This window comes from Rhinolophus ferrumequinum, chromosome 13, assembly GCF_004115265.2.
Source record: "Rhinolophus ferrumequinum isolate MPI-CBG mRhiFer1 chromosome 13, mRhiFer1_v1.p, whole genome shotgun sequence".
NCBI lineage: Eukaryota > Metazoa > Chordata > Mammalia > Chiroptera > Rhinolophidae > Rhinolophus > Rhinolophus ferrumequinum.
Window position 1 is genome coordinate 7009249 of NC_046296.1, and position 14171 is coordinate 7023419.

General features: G+C 46.5%; 1 protein-coding gene across 1 annotated transcript; it reads right to left on the reverse strand.

Moving 5' to 3' along the window:
- Window positions 1–10016: 10016 nt before the first annotated feature.
- Window positions 10017–13922, reverse strand: FOXI3 (forkhead box I3). The gene is made up of 2 exons (XM_033124197.1): window positions 13301–13922; window positions 10017–10642 (listed from the first exon to the last, which is right to left on the reverse strand). The coding sequence occupies exons 1-2, from the start codon at window positions 13920–13922 to the stop codon at window positions 10017–10019; spliced, it is 1248 nt and encodes a 415-aa protein (XP_032980088.1).
- Window positions 13923–14171: the final 249 nt, after the last annotated feature.

Sequence of the window (14171 nt, forward strand, 5' to 3'; positions counted from 1 at the left end):
CTATTCTTCCTCCTCCCCACCACATTTTTTTATCTAAATGGTTCTATATTATATACTATTGTCTGCTTGCTGTTTTCTCTCTCCCATTGTCTTCTGCATTTTAAAATTCTTTACCAATTTTAGTGATGTTTCACGGAGGGAGTGAAAATAAATCTTTATTCAACCAGTCATGTTTAACTGGAAACTGAAAGGGATTTTTTTTCATTCTTGGGTAGTATAAAAAAGGATATGAAGTTATATGTGTTATCTTCTATTCAGCCCCTTAAGATTGTCCAAAATACGAAATATTTATGTCTCTCACCATTGGTGAGGGGATACAGGCACTTACATAGATGGCTGACAAATTTTTAGGAAATAATTTGACATTCTCTTTTAAAATTAAAATGAAAAATGTGGTGCCCCACTGGAAGCACTGGCCATAATTGACCGTCCTTTCTTTGTTTACTGTCCTTGATTCTGGGACACACCAACCTCCCCGTCTTCCTCTATGCTCATTTCTTCTGTGCCACTTTGGTGGAGTCATGCTTTTCTACCAGTAAGTCACGGAAGTCCTCAGTGCAGCTCTGCTACCCTCTTCTCTCCTCATTTCATACTCCATTTGCTAAGTGATTTCATCCACACCTACTGCCTCAATTAATATTTCATTAATTTTGGAAATTTCTCAGCCATTATCACTCTAAATATTTCTTCTGTTCCTTTCTCACTTTCTTTTCTTTCTGGTATTCCTATGACATGTAAGTTACACCTTTTGTAATTATCCCACGGTTGTTGAATAACCTGTTCTGTCTTTGTCATCCTTTTGTTTTTCTTTGCATTTCAGTTTTGCAAGTTTCTAGTCTGTCTTCAGACTTACTGAATCTTTCTTTTTCTGTGTTCTGTTTATGGATGAGCCCATCAAAAGCTTTCTACGTTTCTGTTACAGTGTCTGATTTCTAGCATTTCCTTTTGGTTCTTTCTTGAAGTTTCTACCTCTCTGCTTACATTACACGTGTTTTTACATGGTGTCCATTCTTTCCAATATGGAAATTTCCAATATGGAAATAAGGGATGGCAATATGTCCATCCCTTAGCGTATTAATCATAGTTATTTTAAATCCCTAGTCTGACAATTGCAATATCCCTGCCACCTACTCTTGTGCTGTTGCTTGCTTTGTCTTATCAAACTGCTTTTGCCTGTTAGCGTGCCTTATAATTTTTTAAGTTGAAAGCCAGACATGATGCATCGGGTTAAAGGAACTGAAGTAGATAGATGTTTAGTGTGAGGGTTTATGTTTATTTGGTTAGGAGTTAGGCTATGTTTACTGTTTGCTATAGTTATATGTGTCAGAGGCTAACATTTCCTTTAATGTCCTTACACTTTGCTTCTGCCGTTGTCTTTGGGTTTCCCTAGAGACTCCTTCTTAAAATAGAGTCTGATCCTTACAGTTCTTCTAGCTGTCATCCAATGTTATTACACAGGAGCCGGACTGATGTGGTGGCAAAGGGTGGAAAGGAGGGGAAGCCTTCCATGGTCTATGATCCTGTCTCAGTCTTTTAGTGAATCTGTGCTCCTGGCTTGTGACCTTTGCAAGTACTTCTCAGCTTTTTTGTTTTTTTCCTTTAGATGAGACAGGAAGATTAAAGGATGCTGGAGTTTGGTATTTCCCTTCCCCCAAGTTAGTTAGGTTCTGATAAAATAAACAGGGCAGGTCTCTTATTAATAAGCAGAACTAATAAGCAGAATTAATAAGAATAAATTCTGGCTTATTTCAAAATGGTTACTTTTCCCTTCCCCCTGTCAGAAGCATGAGAGGATTATTTTTCTCCAGTCTTCACCCTGAGAACTTGAAAGGGCTCCTAGAGATAAAACTCAGGAAAGTGTCGGGGACCGCCATGACTGAGTCCTCAGTCTTTAACTCTGAAACTTGGCCACATTGATCCTCCAGCAATTTGTCAATTACATTTTAAGTTTTCCTAGGAGTATCAGCTCCTACTCTGGTTAGGGTTAGGGCTACCCCCAGAGATTCCCATTGCACCTCACATTTCTTTGATCAAAGCACTTGTTACCCTGCTGTAATCCCCTCTTTGCTTGTCATCCACTAGAAAGGAAGTGCCATCCTTGCAAGGGATTTGATTTTAGCCGTGTCTCCTATTAAGTATAGAAAGTGGGTACCAAAAATCATTGAACAAACGAAGGGATACTAAATTTGGAAACACTAGAATGAATTGTGATGCTGTCCTTTTAGAGAAATCTTAGTTAGAGGCTAAACAGGAGCATGATTGCCACACAAGTGTCAGCCTCATTACTCCTTGAGCAATGGCAATAATCCTATAATGGCAGGACATGTTCCTTCTCAGTAATTCCTGAATCAAGAAACGTAGATGCAGCAGGACATCTCGCACGTCCCTTGAGCATGCACTGGAAAAGGCTGGGGTTCTGTGGCTGACACTGCTGTGTGGCAGTTAATCCCATTGAAGGAAGGTTTTAAAAACCTTTGCTGAAGTAGCAATTCTTTGGCTCTTACCCCCAGTATGCAAAGAAAGGTGCAGTGTAACAGCTGCTATGGGTGTTTTCTTTCTTTCCCAAACCTCGTAAAGAGGGAGAACTTGAAAGTCTTCTAACTGAGTGCTGTGGGGGTGGGGGGGGGCAGCTGATGGGTTGATGATCAAAGACTCCAGGTGTTCGGCTGAGACTCTCAGTCTCCAGGAGAACTCAGGGGAGGTATGAATGTGGAAAGGGGGAAGTGATATGTGGGGAAATAGGGACAGCTGAGTTCTAAATCCAGGCTAAACATAGCAAAAATTCTTGGGGTTTTGCCCATTAAAAACTGAAGGAGAAAGATAACTTTTCCTGTTTTATGTAGCTAGTGATGGCACGGTGGGGCAAGTGAGATATGTCACAAATAAAAGTCTTGTGAAAACGGATACTCTGTGCCTCAGTTTCCCCAAATGGGGAGGAAGAACGATGTACCTTTTTCTCAAGGTAGATAAGACAATTAGTTCAGTGGTACGTAGGCTTTCTTTTTAAAATTGGAGGACACAGACTAGAATGGGGTGCAGCTGAGTGAATCACATGACCATCCTCCCTCTGGTCCCTGTTCCCCTGCTCATCCCTCACCCTCAGCAATTATCCTATTAAAATAACTTATTGGTTTTAATTAATTTATTTTTTTCCATTTTTAATTTAAATCAGAGATTTAGTTAAGGTGGGAAGAAGAATTTATAAAAGACAGTTCGAGGGGAGTTGGAGGAAGTAGGAGGCGTTAGGATGCTCAGGGAAAGGTACTTCAAAAAGGGGCATCTCAGCAGAAGCCCGAGAACTGGGGAACTGAGCTCTCACGGCAGAAAGAATAACTGCCAAGTCACTACAACAGGAGAACTTGGAACGTTTGAGGGGGTGCAAAGCAGTGAGTGGCCGGATCCAAGTAACGGAAATTTGGGGGTGGAGAGGGGCAGAAGCTAGTTCATGGAGGGCCAGCGAAAAAAATTTGGCATTTGCTGGTAATAGAAGTTACCAAAATGTTCTAAGCAGGAAACTGATAGAATAGTAACTGTTGTTGAAAAGATGACTCTGGCTTTGGAGAGCGGCTTTGGAGAGGCCAGCGAATTCAGAACAGCAGAGGTGAGCACAGTGGGAATAAAAGGCCGCGTGGAGCTGAGGCTGGGAGGCCAGTTAGGAGACTGCTTTCCTGGCAGAGGTGTGGTGATGGGAGATGAACTGGCGAGAAGTCAGAGGCTGCCAGGTTTGGATACTAGAGCCCACGGTTCTTGTTTCGGGCTAGGATGTGGAGTGTGCGGGAAACAGAGGAAGCAAAATAAGAGTTAGTAGGTGTTTGGAACATTTGTCAGCTGACTCGCCCACTAACCGGATCGATGAGTGAGTGAACCTCCTTTTCCTGCAGGACTTCGGGGCTCCCCAGTGGCCAGCCAGCAGCCAATGCTCCTGCTCTGTTTTTACCTCCCGGGGATAGGAGGACAAAATACTCACTCTCTAAGGCTATTGGGCAAACAAAATGGATAATATTAACATCAGACTTTCTGAAGAGAGACAAGTAGAGGCTCTGTGAGTGGATGTGAGGCCCTTCTCGATGTTACCGTTAGGCAAACACACAGATTCAATACAGAATAGTCCCATGAGGTAGATATTGCTATTATCCATCTTACCAAGAAGACTGAGACCTGGGGACTTTGTATGACTGGGCCATAGTCACAGCACCTGTGCATCACCCAGGTGTGGAGAGCTGGAGGTAAGCAGTTACAGAATGGGGTCAGTTGGCATCATCCTTGGAGGTGAGAGGAAAGAGAGGTCTTCCTGCTTGTTAATGCCTGGCTTTCTCTCAATACAAAGCAGAGGGATCCCCGCATTGGGGTTTGCTTAATACATTTCAAGAGGGTAAACTGAAAAGGGGAAAACCCCAACACACTTGTAGCCTTGAACGTCCTTGGAAGTGCAGTACGAAGATGTCAGTTTCTCTGCCCACCTGGGGCTGGGGCTGAAAGCTGGCACCCAGGAGTGCTGATGCTGACATCACTGTGGTTGGAATGCACCGGGGCTGGAAGGGTGTGAGGGAACTGAAAGGACCAGTCATGCACCAAGGCCCAAGGCCTTGAAGAGAGCTCCACTTGACCTCTGTCACTTCTGTCAGTACGGAACAACACAGCTTTGAATGACGTCCGTCCTGGTCCTTGTCGCTTCCTAGCACTAGACACAGGAAAGGGAAGGAGTGAAGGTGCAGGGGGTGGATTTGCAGCCTCTCTCAGCCCAGGACGGGGAGCTGCCTGCAGCCCTCCCGGGTTAAACCATCCTATCTCCTTATCACATGCTGGCACAGCTAGCTGGGGAGCTCAGGTCCACCCTGTGGATAACTCCCCACCCTGTGCACATTTGTTCTAAGCCTCCGCCATGCTTGCTAAGGGTCTGAGTGAATCTCAGTCACCTTAGTATCCTTCATGTCCAGCACAGGGCCTGATACCCAATGGGGATTTGTTGAGCCGATGGATAGATTTTCTATAGGAGTTGAAGGTTCCAACCCAGCGTCCCCCATGTCTGGCTTCCTTCAGCAGCTTCAGAGCCTGAGATCTGGGCCTCTGATCTGGCTGCTGGCTGACCCTGTGGAGGAGTTAAGGACATGTCAAGGAAAAGTAATTTTCCTTCCCACTGCTTACAGTCCTGTGTCCTTGAAAAGGAGCCCCAGACACAAAAACCAACCTCAGGAAGCATGAAAAGGAAATGCCTGAGGAGAACATCACTGAAGGGGGGCAGCAGGGCAGGAGCCTGAGATCTAGGCCCAAATCTGCAACCACCAAGGTGTGTGGCCTTGGACAATTCACTTAACCTCTCTGAACCTCTCCTGTCTCATCTCCAAAATGAAGAGGCAGTATACTAGGTTCAGGGCAGGTGAGCTCTGACATGGCCTGATTTTGAATTCTAGTTCGACCTGCAGCAACCACTTAGATTTTTGACCTTGTCCTGATTACATAAACTCCCCAGGCCTCAGTATTCTCATTGGTGAAATGAAAAAAAACGGTTTTGTTGGGGGGGTTAACATAACTAATATACATATGTATATATTTAAGATATATATAGATACATATATTTGAGTTATATATATGTACATATATATGTATATATATGTACGTGTATATATATGTATGTATATGTGTGTGTGTGTGTGTGTGTGTGTGTGTGTGTGTGTATGTTTTAGGACAGTGCCTGGCATCCAAGAAGTGAGTTATTATTGTTGTAATATTTCCTTTTATAAATAAAAAAGGGCTGCTTTCCGGGTCTCCCAGGGTTTTGGTGATGATCCCTAAAATCATGAATACAAAAGCTGGTAGGTACCTGGTCTTTGTTGTCTTCAGATACGATAGGACATTTCTTCTTTCTTCAGCGGTGCCAGCCACCCAACCACCCGCCCCAGCTGACTGCTTTCCGAACAAAAGGCCAGGCCTCCTTGGCCCTCCAGGTCCCTATGACAGAAACTAGCACATCCCTGCCTGCCTGCCTCAGGAAACTACCAGGGGTTTCTTTTTCACGAACTACCTCAAGGTTTCAGTTACTAGAGCATCTACAGAAAACAAGACTCAGACCCGGAAGATTTAGTCTCTTTCCAAATTCTGGGAATCTCAGAGTGGAAGGGAAAGCAGCACAATTTGGGAGTTTCCTCTGAAGTTCAGTGATGCCCACTTTGCCCTGGGAGGACTTGTGAGTGCCTTCGGGGCCTGGGGGAGGAGTTGGGGTACAAAGGCCTTTTCCAGTTTTCAAAGCCTTTTTTCATTAAGTTCAAGAATGGGATGAAGGATCTAAAAGTATTAAGAAGAAAACCAAAAACCTACTTATTGGATTTTCAAATTCTCCTTTGCTCTGTCTTATTCTGAATGGTACACTACGTCCAAGATGGCTGGAAGACAGCTGCTTTAAGTTATAAATGTGCCAAATTGGCCTCCGCCTGGGCTGCAACTTGACATCAGCCCCTAGACCCGGGGAAACCCCAGAGAAAGAGGGCTGCTTAGCTATCTGCCAGGGGTCCACATCTTTTCCTCTGCACTGTTTGAACACCACAAAGTGAACTCTAGCTCAGATCCATAATTTCTGACCTGGTTCCCAGGCAGAAAATGTCGCAGATGCAGGAAATCAGTGCCAGTTGGAATGCTGGTGCAGACTTTGACTTGGAAACATCACAGACACCGGCAGCTTAGTCCCTTTCCCTTTAATCCCATGCCCAGCGGGAGGCAGTTCCCGATGGAGACTTGCTCTTAGCACAGCTTCTTCAGTCCTGAGAGTGGGGACTGAGCCACGCTGCCCTTTGCAGTTAATTGTACAGATCAGATTCTTCTCATCACTTTTGTTCTCATAAATGCCATTGTTCTGGCATTTAATATCAATATCCATCAACCACCCAGATCTGGATCCTTCCAAATACCGGTTAATCATGTTCTTTTAACATGTCTTCCTTCTGAGCATCTTTATGCCCTTGTCCCTACCCACCCCTTGCCGCCCCAAAATGAATAACCCAGATAGTTTACTATTGTTTAATCAGAATTATCCTCAGCTTAGGTCTCTATTAATAGAAATAATTAATGTCAACTAATTGTAAGAATCTATAATCAACTAAAATATTGAAGGAGTCTACCTCCCATCTGACAAGGCAAACCTGTAGATCTCAGTTCGGAGAAATGCCTCATTTATGGGGTTGCACCTACTCACAACTAATTCTCTTTAGGAGAAAAGGCATCTCAGAGGACAGAACCTGTCCTGTACCAGCTTACAGGCCTAATTCATTCAGGGCTCAACCACTTGCCCTAGGACCTAGGACTGTGTGTGGAGGAGTGAGGGGGTTCCCTTTCCACTTTGGCAAATTGTGGGAGTTGGTCTAGATCAGTGGTTTTTAACCAGTTAATTTTGACCCCAGGGGATATGTGGCAATGTCTGGAGATAAGTCGGTTGTCACACATGGCCAGGGCCAGAGGGAGAGGGGGTACTTCTGAAGTCTAATGGGTAGAGACCAGGGACTCTGCTAAACATCCCGGGATGCAAAGAGCAGCCTCTACAACGAAATATTTAGCCTCAAACATCAAGTGTCATTGCTCAGAAACCCTAGCCAAGTGTCCCAGTATTTCCATGGGAATCGGTTGCCTGTGGCCCTCTTGAGGACCCCAAAACCCAGGGATGTAGAGCTCCACCTGAGAAGTGTTACCAACTAGTAAGGTCTTCCAGCACCGTTTCTTTCCAGAACATTTTCTGGTGCACTGAAATCCACTTTAATCTAAATGACAGAACGGTTACTCTGTAATAAAATGCTCATATGCTTGTAGACCGTCCCCAAAGAGTAAATGTTTCATTCTGGCCCTTCCAGATGTGCGTAGGTGGGACAAATCCAATGAAAAAGCGATCGCTTGCTCCCTCTCTCAACATACACAAAGTCCTGGCAGTGGTTTTGGAGCCCTACCACTTACATCTCTATTCCTTTAGGAGAAAGAAGCTGAAGACAGAAAAATAGTAATGTTGAAAAATGGCCAGAAGTCATCCCACTTAAAGTTTATTTCATGTGATTCTCAGCATGCAGTGTACTTTCTTGGGGAAAAATTTTTTCGTCTCAGTTCACATTATAAATTAATTCACAAATATAGAATTGTATTAAAAACAACACTTATAAAAGTCCATGTTTTTTCATAGCAGGTAATATCCATTGAAACTGGTTTCTTGTACACACAGCATGGGGGTAGACGGTCTCTTTGGTTGTCTTGCTACAGGTATACCACAGAGATATTGCAGGTCTGGGTCCAGACCATCGCAGAAAGTGAGCTCAACAATAAAGCATGTCATCTTTTTGCTGGTGGAGAGTCTTGCCTTCAATTTGTAAAAAAAAAAAAAAAAAAAAAAATGTAACCTCTGTGAAGTGCAATAAAACGAGGTATGCCTGTACATAATATTTAAACATGATGGTGGTGTTACTTACACCTTACTTACACCTCAAACTTTTAAAAAATAATTTTCTGTACGTTATTTCAAAATAAAAATTTAAGAGTAATGCTGTGAGAGTCTTAAGAATATACAGGGAAAAGTTAAATTTTTTTACAATGAAATTTTTGTTTCTTTAAGTAAGTTAAAACCCCAAACCAACAACATGGTACAAAGCAATTCATAGGGCATTATCTTCATCTTAATGCAACGCTGTTCCAATAAAATCAACTAACCCTTTGGGGAAAAGTTCAAGCAGTGACTGAGTGTCTGCCGTGTCCGAGGCCAGGCACTTCGCTGGGCACTGAGAGGGTGACCACAAAAATTATTCAAATGAGGACACCTCTTGAGAATAAAAGGAGTGCTAAAAATAAATTATGTTCTTTTTAAAATCTTACCACAAATGGTTTATGAAAAGGCTACAAAAATTCCACTTTAAAACTACTTTTAATAACATTCTAATACTTTGTTTTGAAAACCATGAAATCCAGGACGCATACTAACAGGGACAGGACACCAAGTTAACTAGGACAATGGCCACCCCAGGCCTCAGGAACACGGCAGCGGAAGTGGTGTCCATCCTCGCTGCTCAGGGCAACGTCTCAAGTGATATTTACTTCAACCAGAATCTTTGGTCAAATGGGATCTAGCTCATTCCTACCCTCTATCCACTATGTTTGCCTATGATTGCTGGCACCTTTGTTTTTCAAGAACTAGAACACCAAGTTACAAGCACCAGCTCTGGAGCCAGACTGCGTAGACCTGATCCTGACTCCATGACTTACTATCTGTATGGCCTCGGTGAGTTACCTAACATCTTAGAGCTTCACTGCCCTCGATGAAAAATGAGGGCTTATGATAATATCTATCTCCCAACGTTGTTGTGAGTCAAGTGTCTAGAACAGCACCTGACACACAGGGCTTACTTGGGTAGTTCTATTGCTATTAGTATCTACCGTGTGCCAGACACTAAGCATTAAGCGGAGGTGATTCATGAGCTGGACATAGCTCAAGGATTGCTGGGGTTTCCCAGTACAGTAGCTTTAAAACTTTCATTAGTGGTAAAGAATTCAAACGGAGGTTTCCTACAAAAATACAGATATCTGACTTTTCTGGTAAAATCAGAATGCTGCCAGGCGGGAGATAACTACCAGCCATTCACAACCGCCTTCAGCTGGTCAGTCCCAACTACTCCCTATTGCTTCGGTTGCCAGATGCTATCTTTTTCCTACCCAATAACTTCATTCAGTTGTTTTTTGGCTGGCCTGTGTACACATTTGAGCTTGTAACCCTAATATACAGTGATGAACAAAACAGACACGGTCCCTGTCCTCAGGTACTATCCTAATCAGAGTGGGGTGGATTTCTCTCCAGGGAGGCCCTTCTTCCAGAGAAACCCGTAAAGGCTTACTGGGTTGTAGAAAGACTTATCTACTATACCCAGGCTACTCCTAGTGTGGTCAACGGACCATAAGATCACCTGGGAGCTCCAGAGAAATGTGGAACCTCACTTCGCACCCCAGCCCTACTGTCTTGGAATCTCAGGTGTGCATATTCAAGTCTGAGAAGTAGTGCTCTATACCTCAGAGCCCTCCCGGGGGTAGATGAGGCTGTTGACCATGCTGAAGTTGTAGAAAGGGGGGCTGAATGGGGTGCTTTGGCCCCCACTGGTGCTGGCAGGGAAAGGGCTATAATAGGAAGATCTTTGGCTGCTGCCATTGCTGGTGCTGTTACTCAGCTGCAAGGTGTCTGGTGAGGCTTCGGAGACGGAGCTCGGGGAAAATGTGCTGCTGGAGGGTAGCTGGGCCCCCTGGATCCCAGGGAGGTGGTGGCCTCCAGAGAGAGCTCGCTGGGTGCTCCCACCGCTGCTGACACTTAAGGTGCTGAGGCTGCTGAAGAAGGTGTTGAGGCAAGGGGTAGAGTTGAGCATGGATCCTCCTGGAGAGGAGACAGTACTCTTGGCGCCCTCAGGAGGCTCTGGGGACTGGGAAGGCCTTAGCAAAGCAGAGGGGCCGTCTCCTTCTGGCTTCCCACCCACTCCAGACCCCAATCCTGAGGAGAGACCTTCTTCTGATTTTGATGTCCCTGAAGCCACGGTGGAGCTGCTGCTGGCCTCAGAGCGGCGCTTTCGCTTCCGACGGAAGTTCCCGTTGTCAAACATTTTCTCACAGTTTGGATCCAGGGTCCAGTAATTTCCTTTCCCTATACAGACGAGGAAGAAAGACATTAGAGAAGGACCTAGTTTATGCCTTCGCACTCAGCTTGAATTTTTGGAGAAGGGCAGACTTTCATTAAACACTGACAAAGACGCTCAATCCACATTTTTCATCTTCAAGGAGAAATCTCGAACAAAGATGTTTTGGCCACTTTCATCTCCTCCTGGCAGTGTCTGCTACTTAAATCTTAAGACGTAATTCTACTCACAAGATACTTTTAATTAGCCAACACCTTCCTTTCTAGGTCCACATGGAGTGCCCTTGCAAAATCCTGGCGCTACTCAAACTTGACCTCCATTTCTTATAAATATAGGGATAAGAATGGTACCCAACTCATAAGTTGGCTGTGAGGGTTAAGTGATACCTCTGCATAATAGCTGGCACATAGTCAGCAGTGCAAAAATAGCATCTGTTCATTATTTGCTGAACGTGTATAATCGCCCCTAAAAAATACTCCACTGGAATAAGGGAACCTCAAATATCTGATCCTCTACCTTGTTGAACAAAAATGACAAGAGTTATTACTGAAGAACCAATGGCATTAACAACGCCTTGGGTGGCATATATTCAGAGAACAAGGGAACTCCTCTCCTCGAGTCTCCATCTCCTCCTCACCCTGGGCAGGAAGCAGCTCTTTCAAGTTTTCCCTTCACTGGGTGATCAGAGCCCCATTTAACGCATGTGATGCTAATCTCCTACTGAGAAAATTTCACTCAATTTATTTAGCACAATTGAAGTAAAAAAAGATCTATCACCTTGGAGGATTTTATCTCCCAACAGCTCTTTTCACTTCTGGTTAAAAAAAAAAAAAGAAGAAAAATCACAGGCATTTGAAAAAGTACTGTGAAGCACTTATCTCGTAGTGAGTGCTTTCCATGGATAACCTCAGTTCCTCCTCACAGCCATGTGGAGATAGGCAATATTATCACCTCCACTCTTCAGATAGGGAAATTGAGGCGCAGACTGGTTACTAACTTGCCATATGCCCCGTAAGGAATGGTAGGGCCAGGATTCAAGCAGACGGGCTCTAGACTCCGCTTTCTCAACTAACCACCGTGTTACGCGGCCTCCACAGCATAACAGCACACACTCCCCCACACCCACTTTCTCCACTGACATTTTCTGCAAATACTTGCAGAAAAAACTTACTTATATGACTACCATCTAAATAATAATACCTGCACCTATCAGGATATTGATATTGTGCCACCTTGGTACCAAATACTTTGAGACAAGACACTACAGATCCTTCAATTTGTTAGAAGGTCCACAGGAGTATACGTGAAATTTACATGATAATCGCAGGTGATTTGGAGGCTATATCAGGAAGATGCACCTTCTACAACTGATGTCTGGTCCAGTACAGTAGCCACTACACTAGCCACATGGGGCTGCTGGGCACTTGAAAAGTGGCTAAAGTGAGAGGTAGTGTAAAACCACACAGGATTTTGAATACTTGGTACCAAAAAAGAAACGCAAAGTATCTCAGTAATAATTTCTACATTCGTTATAAGTTCAAACAATATTTTGAGTTACTTAAAAAAACGTTAAAAGTAAGTTCACTGATTCTTTTTACTTTTTTTTAATGTGGCTGCTAGAAATTTACAATCACATGTGGTTTGTACAGTATTTCTGTTAGAAGCCACTAGGAATACTCCAGCATATGTACAAAATTTACACAAAATCCTGGATCTCTGTAGTGTGCAACTAAACCGGTTTTATTTCCCTTCTCTTTTTCCTATCACAACTCTGCCCCCACACCTCCCTTGCCCTGGGCGCCTTCTGAAAACCTCAAGTAGGATTCTGTTTCTCTCCGGGTTTTTTTTTTGTTTTGGTTTTTTTTTTTTTAGCTTTTCTCCACCTTCACCTCACAGGTAGCCCTTCCCAGCCCTGAGCTTAGATCAGAACAAAGCAAATTTGGGGTTTTCATTTTTACATTTCTAAACAGTTAAGGTACCAAACCCACAACGTGCAGACCCAGCTGAAGTTCTGTAATCCCTCTGCGCCTGCCTCATGTCTGTGCCACGATCCTCAACTGTCTCTCTCGAGGTAGGCAGACGGTTTTATGAAGGACACAGTGAGTCTCTTAGGAACCTGATGCAGGAGGAAGTGCACCGATGGACAGCTCGAATGACCTGCTGTTCCCCGAGGTCTCTCATCACCTCTTTTGTGATATGTGATGGGATTCTCAGCACAATCTGAGATAAGGGAGAGCTCACCCTGTTCTTGTTCCCAATCTACCTCCCTTCAAATGGCCCACAGGTGGCTTCCTGTATAAAGAAATGGGATTTTCCTTTTTCTCTAACTGGCCCGCCTCTGCGTGCGTGCGTGTGTGCGTGCGTGCGTGTGTGTGTGTGTGTGTGTGTGTGTGTGTGTGTTGTGGGGGGGGAGTGTAAGGGACCAGCTCCTTCTCCACCCGGTCCTCGCTCCGAGGATCCATTGATACTCTCTTTGCCTTCTGGGTCCCCCTCACCCATGTCAAAGGAGGTTCGTTCGGGTGGCTGGCCCTCCACCGGCTCCCATCCCCACCCAGTTAGAGTCAGAAGACTCTGCATGGGTCTCAAGTCAGTCACGCGGAGACCACCCACCCACCCTGCCCGCGCGCCGCTTCCCCGCGGGGAAGCACCTGTCCGCCTGCCCTCACCTGGGTCGTCCTCGTCGCGGGGCACCTTCTTGAAGCAGTCATTGAGCGACAGGTTGTGGCGGATGGAGTTCTGCCAGCCCGCCTTGCTGCGCTGGTAGAAGGGGAAGCTGTCCGCCACGAATTGGTAGATGTGGCTGAGCGTGAGCTTGCGCTCGGGCGCGCTCTGAATGGCCATGGCGATGAGCGCCGAGTACGAGTAGGGCGGCCGCACCATCTTCATCAGGTCCTCGCGGCTGGCCATGGACAGCCAGCCCAGCCCGCCGGGCGCGGCGGGCCCCGCGGGCGAGGCGGGCGCGGCGGGCGCGGGCTGGGCGAGGGACCGCTGCGCGCAGGCGAAGGTGCCGGCGGCGGTCGGCGCCTGCAGGAAGGGCCCCGCCGCGCCCCTGGGGGGCGGCGGCGGCGGCGGGGCGCCCAGGTACGCGGCGGCGGCGGCCGGCGGAGCGCCCACGCCCGGCCCGTTGAGCCACAAGTAGGGGTTGGCAGCGGCGGCCGGCGGCGCGGCGTAGTCGGCCAGCCCGTAGGGCGCCCTGGCGGCCGGGGGGGCGCCCGGGGCGGCAGCGGCGGGTGGGGGCAGGCCGGGCTGCGAGTACACGCCGAAGTTGTCGCCGCAGTAGAGAGCCATGTCGGTGGCCGTCGGCGGGTGCGGCGCGGCGGCTGCGAGGGGCGAGCGGGGCTGGCCTCGCCGCTCCGGCGAGAGCATCCCTTTGGGAGCCAACCCTGCGGCCCCGCTTCGGCCCTCGCTCGGCGTCCTGTACTCCGGACGGGGGTCGGGCTGGTGCGCGCGGAGCGCCCGCGAGCCGGCTTCTTATAACCGTGTGCGGCGCGGCTCCTCCCGGGCCGGGCCCGGGGCTGGGCGGCGGCCGGGTCCCGG